We start from the raw sequence: 9,379 nt of genomic DNA, 5'->3' as shown, positions 1-9,379 counted from the left end.
TACCTCCTAATATGATGCCTTGGCGTGTGTGAAAAAAGAAAACAACTCTGGCTGCAATACTCACCTTCAATCTGAATCTTTGCACTGCTGTCTACGGTCTTTACGGCCAAATGACACCCAAAGTCACTCAACTCAAGAGCCATCATCTAAATTACAAATCCAGACTCACCCCTCCTATTGTATGCTGCTTTCCCACCTCTTAGATTGTAAGCTCTTCAGGGCAGGGTCCTCTCCTAGTCCTGTGTCACTGTCTGTATCTGTCTGTCATTTGCCACTCCTATTTAATGTACAGCGCTACGTAATATGTTGGTGCTTTATAAATCCTGGTTGTAAATAATAATAATAATAATAAAAGAGGATATCTCTGTAAAGCTGGATCAGCAATCTCTAAACAGAGTTGGGGATCTCTGTGGGGCCTTCGATGCCATCTGTCTTCCACTTATATTGCTTTATTACCATTTGGATTTAACATTTTGCATCTTCAGCAATGTAAAGCCAAAGAATAACCCCCATGAAACCAAGGATGAGATGTAACTAAAACATGAGGGGTCCACAAATTTCACACCTCCCATCCTGTCCGTGGATACCTGAAAATGTGATCAGGCAGGTTCTTTATTGCAGTAGAGACAGAAGAAGAAAGGGATCAGGCAGGTAAAAATGATTTATTGCAGATGAGATATTGCCTGTTCTTTCTGCAATACAGATCTGCCTGATTGCACGTTTTCAAAGTGGAACTTTAACACATCCCCTGTTTAATGTACAGCGCCGCATAATATGTTGGCACTATATAATATAGTAGGCACTATATATAAATTATATTTAATAATAATAATTCCATAGTGGTTGGATTAAGGTTTCCTCATACCTGTGTGGATATAAATTCTGGGGTATTTTCCTGGCACTTATTAAAACAAGAAGTCTTGGACTTTAATGTTGCATTTTAGAATGAAATTATGTTTACGCTATATAAACACTGTTTAACAATAATATTAATAATAATAATTTGTCCTTTTTGGATTTTGTTAGGGTTTATTTAGATGCTTATTGGGGGTAAATTAGTTCTGATTGATTGTTTTCTGGATTCAATTTATAAAAGGGGAATCTGACATTCCCTATCCAGAATAACCAAAACATTCCCTCCACTACGAAGCCAAAAATTAAGGCAAAAGGTAGCCCCCTGGGTGCTGTAGTAGGAAGGGGGTGCAAAAAACTGCAAGATCTGCAGCCTTTGCTGCTGAAATACTTCACAGCTCATGCAACAGGGCACAGTTCCCTCATCTAATTTATTGCAAAGTCACCATCACAAGCAATGTTCTCACTTTCAGGGCCATGCAGAGTCCCTATTGTTGTTGCATGTACCTGAGAGGAAGCTATAGCACAGCTGGCTCTTGGTCAGAACAGTACAAGACAAAGGGGTGCTTTCACTACACTGGGGGCATAAGGTAATGCACACAGCAGATTAGAACTGTGGCCATTTTATTGAGCAGAGAGATACAATTCGATCACATTTTAGTAAAACTTTCCATACCATCAGGTCCTCATTATAAGCCGAACACTGTAGACCAAATCAGCTGCGTTCACTGCAATGTAATTGGGTCTCATGGCATCAATAAGGTGTCCAATTGTCTGCTGCCTGGTAAGGCTAGCTGCACATTTACATTGGATCGCTTCCTTCAGAAGACTAATTTCCGAATTGCAGGGGAGGTCAAGCTGAGCCGACCTTGCTCTATACATATAACAATAATGATATAAAATCTCTGGGGTTCATTTAACATCCTCTACTACAAGCAAAATGAAAAGTTCTTCCACCATTGTAACATTAGTTTAATTTTTTTTTTACTACAATGTATATACCTAATTTGACTTCCTGTTGGCCTTTTGCACGCCAATGTCCAATAAAATAGATTGGTCCCAAAACATTGAACACACAAATATTTGCCATTCAAACTGGAATTCTGATCAGATTTTTTTGTTAGATTTGATCTTTCTACATGTAATCAGAAAAAGTCTCCCAGATCAGATGACTGGATTATAAGTAATACTTGGTACATGTGTAGTAGGTGTTAGGGGTGGGGACCTGCAAGTGTTACTATTACATTTGCTATCTTGTTCTCTGCCAGTCAGGGCCGTTTGGTGAGGACAAGCTGTGTAAAACTTAGAATATGGATAAAAATACAAACTGCAGTATTCATGTATTGGATAGCCGTTACTTGAAATTCTGCTTTAAAGCGTACCTAAACTCAACATTTGCACTTTACATAAAATGGTGGACAACCCTTATATGTAATGGAAACATGTTATTTAAAAAAAAAAAAAAAAATAAGGCACCATTCCTTTTTTGTGGCTATCAAGATTGAATGGGAGTGCAGAGCCTCCGGGATACCTATGCCACACATCTCAGGAGGCTCTGGCTGCTCCTTCTGCTTTTTTTTCCCTTTTGCAGTGGGCTACATCACCCGATCCCACACCTGATCAGTGCGAGATCAGGTGACAGATAAAGAAGACAGAGCAGAGGTCTGAAGAAGGCTGGCAAAGAGGAATTCTAGGACAAGGGAAGGATCAAGGGAAGTGTGATTTTTTTTTTATTTTCAGGTTTGGTTACACTTTAAGGAAAAAAAATTCATTTCCAGGATTACCTAGGAATTCTCAGCTGGATGTCCCTCCTAGCAATCAGACAGCTTTACTTTGTCATAACGCATCATCATAGAATAATATCTAGTAACACAATGACCCCCAACTCACCTCTGCAGGTAGGACAGGCAGAGCAGGGAGTTGTAATGTTGCAGTGGGGTGTCACCGGTCTCATGTGGTGCTGTTGTTACACTCAGTAGGTGACCCGCTGGATAGTTGTCTCTGATCTCCTGACATAGACGGGAACCCAGACCTTAAGAGATGCAAAAATATCAAAAAAAATATTCAGCACTCACAGAGGTCACACAAACAAAATCTTATTAAATAGAAAACACTTTTGTATATAAAAAGCCCAAATTTCCCAAGGCTTTCCTGAAATCTACACAGGACTTGAAGACATTTGGCAGCCAACCTGTAATATAACAACTTAGTTACATTGGTTAAAATTAGGTCCATCAAGCTGAGCCCCAATCTAACTTTTAAAGAAGGTTGGGGGGCATTTCTCTATTCTGTCACGCAGCAAGGTGATGCTAAATAACAGCAGTTAAGCTGGCCATGCACAGATCAGTTCTCATCATCAACATTAAATATATTCTTTTATCGTAAATTAAAAATTAACCATAACTTTAGTTTGAGAGGTCAGGTCAGAAAATTTCTGTTGATTGTATAAGTATCTGATGGGTCTTTTAGACCTCTCAATGAATATAAATTTGGCACATGCACTCGCTTTTTCTATTGCCAGGCTGTGTTACATATTTTATGCATCTCATAGGATATTGCAAAAGATGCATGGCCAATTATACTTCTAATGTTAAATGTTTTTAGTAAAACTGTAACACACAGCCACCTGCTATGGGTCTGAATAGACTAGGGAAACATGGAGGACAAACCAAAACCAATATTTACCATCGCCATCCAGACAGTTTCAAATAGGGGCCAGTAAACTTGTAATGTCAGTTCAGGGCTCAAAAAGATCAATGGATAAGTATAGCACAGCTGAAATTTTATAACAAGCCTTTCCAAAACCATTTACCCGTGCATGAAAAACCACGTTAATGCAGTCCTCTGCAAGTCTATTAAAATGCTAATAATGGAAGCAAATTTTGTATAGTCCCCATGCTGTGTGTCAAGTGTTCTTGCCAACATAGTGTGACCTAAAGCCACAAAGTCCTGCACATCAACATTCCATTATTGTAATGCTACAAAAAGCTTTCAGATACTGCGAATGGACTATACAAGTTGATAGATATTGGATGCACCTCTGATAAGGAGACCACGACCTGCAGAGGAGCCACTATAAATGCTGAAGGGCCATTGGCTGTACTTGGTGTGGCATTCCTGATCTGTATGTTGTAAATGGACCCAGCACCTATTTCTTCCACAGTGCAATAACTCCACAGTCAGTTGATTTACAGAATGCAGAGAAGTGACACAAAATTATCCCAAACTTCTAAGACACCCCCAAATATTAACAGACATGGAAGACAAAGTGGTGATTTATCTGCTCCTCTCCATCTCTCCCATCTGCCCACTTTTGCTTCTCACAGAAAATTATTGCTCGTACCGGAGCCAGTGCCGCCACACAGGCTGTGCAGAATCACCGTGCCGCTGTAGCAATCTCGTCTCTCCAGCTCTTTGCGGAAACTCTCCATTGTCCTCTCAAGCAAGCTTTGATCTGACCCGAGCCTCGGAGAGCTTTAATAAATCACATCCATGGTGTTTGTCTTCAAATCACAGGCCATCCATCATTATGTATTTGTTTGAATCTCTGACAACCACCTACAACCTATGTCACACATCTCATCCACATTTGGTTTATAGATTATCCAAACTGAATGTATCATAGTTGTGCTTTATGTACTCCTGAGGAAGCATTACTGTAAGTTGAGTTTTCCCTCCATCTAGCGATAACAACTCACTGTTATAAGGGAGTTCTATCCCCACCCTACCCACTTCTATCCTAATGATGATGTGATAGATAGATTGGGTTTGCCACATACAACATATCAGTATTAATGGTTATTTACATCTGCATAAGGTGCCTGTGATGTGATTTTTCCTATTGATATTATCTTGATACATCTTTTGATAATTAAATAAAGGATAATGATGATTTTTTTTTATAATAAAGCAATGCCTTAATACTAAGGTGCATTCTAATAGAACCCCCCTTGAGGTTTACCACAGAAAAATGCACACCAACACAACACATTAAAAATATTAAAGAAACAAAAAATTTAGACACAAAGCGATTTGAACTGAAGTGAATTTGGTTTGCATCATCACACATGGCATACACTAGCCCCCCCAGACACCCCTGGTTTGGTAGGGCCACCCCTCTTCTTACCATAGGCCCAGTTGTTTCCTCTTCCTCTTTGCCCCAAAATGATATTGGCATCTCTGAATTGTCTGAGGAGAAACACAAGCAGTTATTACAGTATAAGAGTGACAATGACAACAAGTCATACACAGCCCAGATTCAGTGAAAATTTTAGGGAAGGAAACGTTTGTATCTGATTGGATCCCAAAATGTCTATTTTATTAATCTGGTATAGATGATGCTCTACATGAATCTGGATCACACCAATGTTACTGTAACCTTCGGGTGAGCTTGAGATCCAATTATCAGACAATGAGAACTTTGCGTGCATATAAATATTCGGATATATTACAATATATATCGCAACCTTTTATCAATAAAAACCCATCCTTGAACTCCAGTTGGTGAATTTGCCCAGGCTGATATGATGGTACCAGTCTGTTGCAAGCTGCATGCAAGCATTTCCTAAATTTCCTCTGCCTAAGTGATGAGACTGTAACATTGTACCCAGGGCCAGATTTCCCACAAGGCCACCTAGGCCCCCCATGATCACTAGGGGCGGCATTATAACATTTCTATGTGGAGTTGCTGGCCAACACATTCTACAGTAACGGAAAGCACAAAATTATTATATTGAGGTCACAAAAAGTGCAGAGATTTGTGTAGGGTGACAATTATATAGAAGGTACCACTCTTCTCTCCCCATTCAATTCTCCCTCCCTTTACCCCCTCAATCCTTCCCTCTCTCCCCTCTCCCTCTCTCTTATCTATCCCTCCTTCCTTTTTCATCCTCCTCTCCCTCTCTTTCCCTTTGCCCCCCTCTCTCTCTCTTTGTCTCTCTCCTCTCCCCTTTCCCTTCCATGTTCTCTCTTTTGCCTCTCTCTGTTTTCTCTCTTATTCCCTCCCTCTCTCCACTCTCCCTTTCTTGCTCTCTCTCTCTCGACTTCTGTAATAGGAGGAAGCAGGAACACCAATGGAAAAGAACACTTAAAAACTCCCAGGTGGGCAGGAACAGAGGGAATCATTTCAGGGAGATTTTGTAGATGTAGAAATAAATATTTACCGCCCTGATTGCTTGCAGCCCTTGGTCTGCAGTGCTCACTCACCCTTTCTTCACCTGTTGCCGCAACCTCCGAATGACTTTTGGTTCACTGTCAACACAGATCGCGTTAATCAACCCATCTCTTGAGAAATAAGGATATCTAGGGGAGGAAGGAAGGCGACATTTCTCAAATAACCAACATGCAATATAAGATCAATTTAGCAACACAAAGTTGGGGTGGGTGGCTAAGGAGCAGTAAGTCCGGTGCAAACAGTTTGTGAAATGTAAATAATTCCATCCAAAATTTGGACTGATGATACATTATTATTATACATTAATAATATTGAAATTAAAAAGTGAAGTTATATTTGGAAGTGCACATTGCAGTATAATATCCATTATCTTACCGGTCAGCTTCAGCGCCATTGTTGGCGAGTATCTGCCACCACTCCTGGCCAATCTGATTGCCGCACTGTCCAACCTGAAGCCACATCAAAGACATTTTCTACCACCTGTAGTGCCTACAGAGAAGAAAGGTGGCAGGTGAAGACTGGACTGTCTGAGCTGTGCATAACATCCAATCAGATGCCAGCTGTACATTTTCCTGGTATTTCCTGGGAATCTAACAGGAAAATAATATCAGTAAGGGTAATTTAATGTCTGCAAACAACATTTCACATATTTTAGCCTGATGGGCAACTACCAATAATCGGATCTTACTTATGTTTTGGATGAGCTGAGCTGCACCCATTGCACCCCTTGCAATCCTCTCCAATGGGTGACAGCTGACCCACTTTTTATTTCTTATCCGACCCTATTGCCATGTCACACTGGTGGTGTCACTGCCAATGACTGCACCCCCAAAAGAGACTTCTCAGTTGCCCCATTGATGTTGCTTCCTCACTTACTGCAATGCTAGGGACCCTCCATCACCAGCACTAAAACAGGGGCAGGTGAGAGGGGCTTAATGTTATGAGCGGCTGGAATTCCCTCTTCACTGAAATAGCACCGCTACTACAATTCCTTGCGTCTATAAAACAGTCCAATTCGGGGCCACGCATGGGCAGAGAGGCCACTGGTCTATAGACGCGAGTGATGCCGGGAATTGTAGTAGCAGCGTTATTTCAATGCAGTGGAGGGCCAGCGGCAATTCAAATTTAGCATTCCTTTGGGGGCCAAAAAAAAGGACGTTGCGGGCAAAGGTTTGGCCCATGGCCGAGAGTTTGACACCCCTGATGTACAGTGTGTGTGTACCGTGTACAGAGCCGGGGTCTTTGTGTGATAAAAGTGTGTGTGGAATGGCCTCTCCTGTGCATAAAAAGTGTGATTGCTGTGTGTAATAGGGTGTATGGACCCATCTGAGGCTCCCCTGTGTACAATGTATTATGGGGTGTGGGTGATATGTATATGGATTATACCCTGCGAAGGCTCCTCTATGTACAATGTAATATGGGGGTGATCAGGGTGTATTATGGGTGTACAGTGCATTATAGGGGTGTGATCAGGGCCCTTACGGAGGCTGTTCTGTGTACAGTACATAATTGGGTTCCATTGGGGTATCTGCGTTTAGGAGGGGACCCTCCTGAGGCTCCCCTGTGTATAGTATATCATGTATTATGGGGTGTGTGCGTTTAGGGGGGACCCTCCTGAGGCTCCCGTGTATAGTATATCATGTTTTGTGGGGTGTGATTGGGGTATGTGCGTTTAGGGGGGGACCCTCCTGAGGCTCCCCTGTGTATAGTATATCATGTTTTAAGGGGTGTGATCGGGGTATGTGTGTTTAGGGGGGACCCTCCTGAGGCTCCCGTGTATAGTATATCATGTTTTGTGGGGTGTGATTGGGGTATGTGCGTTTAGGGGGGACCCTCCTGAGGCTCCCCTGTGTATAGTATATCATGTTTTAAGGGGTGTGATCGGGGTATGTGTGTTTAGGGGGGACCCTCCTGAGGTATTGAGCCTCTTGTATAGTATATTATGGGCTGTTATGGGGTGTATTATGGGGTGTTATGGGGGTATATTATGGGGTGTTATGAGGGTATATTATGGGGTGTTATGGGGGTGTACAGTGTATTTAGGAGTGTGTGTTTGTAGGATGTCCTCTCTTGAGGCTATTTTGTGTACAGTATATAATGGGATGTGATTGGGGTATAATAATGGGGGTACAGTAAATCATGGGAGGTGATTGGGGTATATTAATGGGGGTACAGTATATTATGGGAGGTGATTGGGGTATATTAATGGGGGTACAGTATATAATGGGAGGTGATTGGGGTATAATATTGGGGGTACAGTATATAATGGGAGGTGATTGGGGTATAATATGGGAGGTGATTGGGGTATATTAATGGGGGTACAGTATATAATGGGATGTGATTGGGGTATATTAATGCGGGTACAGTATATTATGGGATGTGTGCTAGACAAAAAGGCAGAATATAAAAGTTGCCCCACCTGATGTCTCTGTTTTGACTCCCCAGGAATATTCGGGGTTGCTCCATGAAGTCACCTGAGGACAGGAAATACCTGAAAAGAAAACACAAGGTCAGGGCGTCTATAATACTGCTGACATTTACAGAGGAGAAATAAATGACTGGGGATCAAATGGGGAAGTTCTCTCCTTTGAAGGGTCAAGAGGGTAGGATGCAAAGGGGGATGGGGGGCAAATCTCTCCTCTGAGGGTGTCTAGGAGTGGCAAACATGGGACAGTTCTCTCCTGGGAAGTTTGTTAGGGGGCCGTTCTTTCCATTATGAGTTTCTAGGAGTGACAATTCTTTTGAGGACGAGGGGGTCTGTGGGGCAAATATTTTTTCTATTGGGTCTCTCAGGGGGTCCATTCTCCTCTCTGTGGGTTCAGGAGGATGCCATTCATTAGGAGGGGAAACAGTTTTCAGTTCTGGGGGGGAGGGGGGTGCAGGGCAGTTCTCTCCTCTGGGGATGACTATGAGTGGCAGTTTTTCTTCTAATGGGCAGTTCCCTCCCGGGCAGTCTGGTAAGGTCAACTTTTTTCATTAAGGGAGTCTACGAGCTGCAATTCTTTTTTGGGGGGGTTATGGGGCAAATATTTTTTCTGCAGGGTCTATCAGAGGCTGTTTTTTCACTTTGCAAGGGTTCATTCTCTCTCTAGGGGGTAACTCTCTGCTTTGAAAGGGTCTATGAAAGGGGCAGTTGTTTCCTCAGGAGGGTCTATGAGGGGTAGGTGTCTCCTCAGGACCGGTCTATGAGGGGGGCACTTATCTCCTCAGGACCGGTCTACGAGGGGGGGCAGTTGTCTCCTTGGGACATTTCTAAGAGGGGGGTCAGTTGTCTCCTCAAGGTGGGGGGCTATGAGGGGGCAGTTGTTTCATCAGTGGGGTATTTGGGGGGGGCAGTTGTCTCCTGTGGGGGCC

General features: G+C 42.6%; 1 protein-coding gene across 1 annotated transcript in view; it reads right to left on the bottom strand.

Moving 5' to 3' along the window:
* The window catches only part of LOC140332138 (uncharacterized), a 13,965-nt gene extending 4,670 nt beyond the window's left edge, over positions 1-9,295 (bottom strand). Inside the window, exons 1-6 of the mRNA XM_072413431.1 lie at positions 8,445-9,295; positions 6,401-6,615; positions 6,058-6,153; positions 4,945-5,040; positions 4,196-4,299; positions 2,741-2,884 (exon numbers count right to left, since the gene is read on the bottom strand). Of these exons, the coding sequence (XP_072269532.1) occupies positions 2,741-2,884; positions 4,196-4,299; positions 4,945-5,040; positions 6,058-6,153; positions 6,401-6,495 (535 nt within the window). The 5' untranslated portion in view covers positions 6,496-6,615; positions 8,445-9,295. The remainder of the gene's footprint in view (positions 1-2,740; positions 2,885-4,195; positions 4,300-4,944; positions 5,041-6,057; positions 6,154-6,400; positions 6,616-8,444) is intronic.
* Positions 9,296-9,379: the final 84 nt, after the last annotated feature.

Source organism: Pyxicephalus adspersus, chromosome 5, assembly GCF_032062135.1.
Source record: "Pyxicephalus adspersus chromosome 5, UCB_Pads_2.0, whole genome shotgun sequence".
Lineage (NCBI taxonomy): Eukaryota > Metazoa > Chordata > Amphibia > Anura > Pyxicephalidae > Pyxicephalus > Pyxicephalus adspersus.
This window is presented reverse-complemented; position numbering and strand designations above follow the sequence as displayed.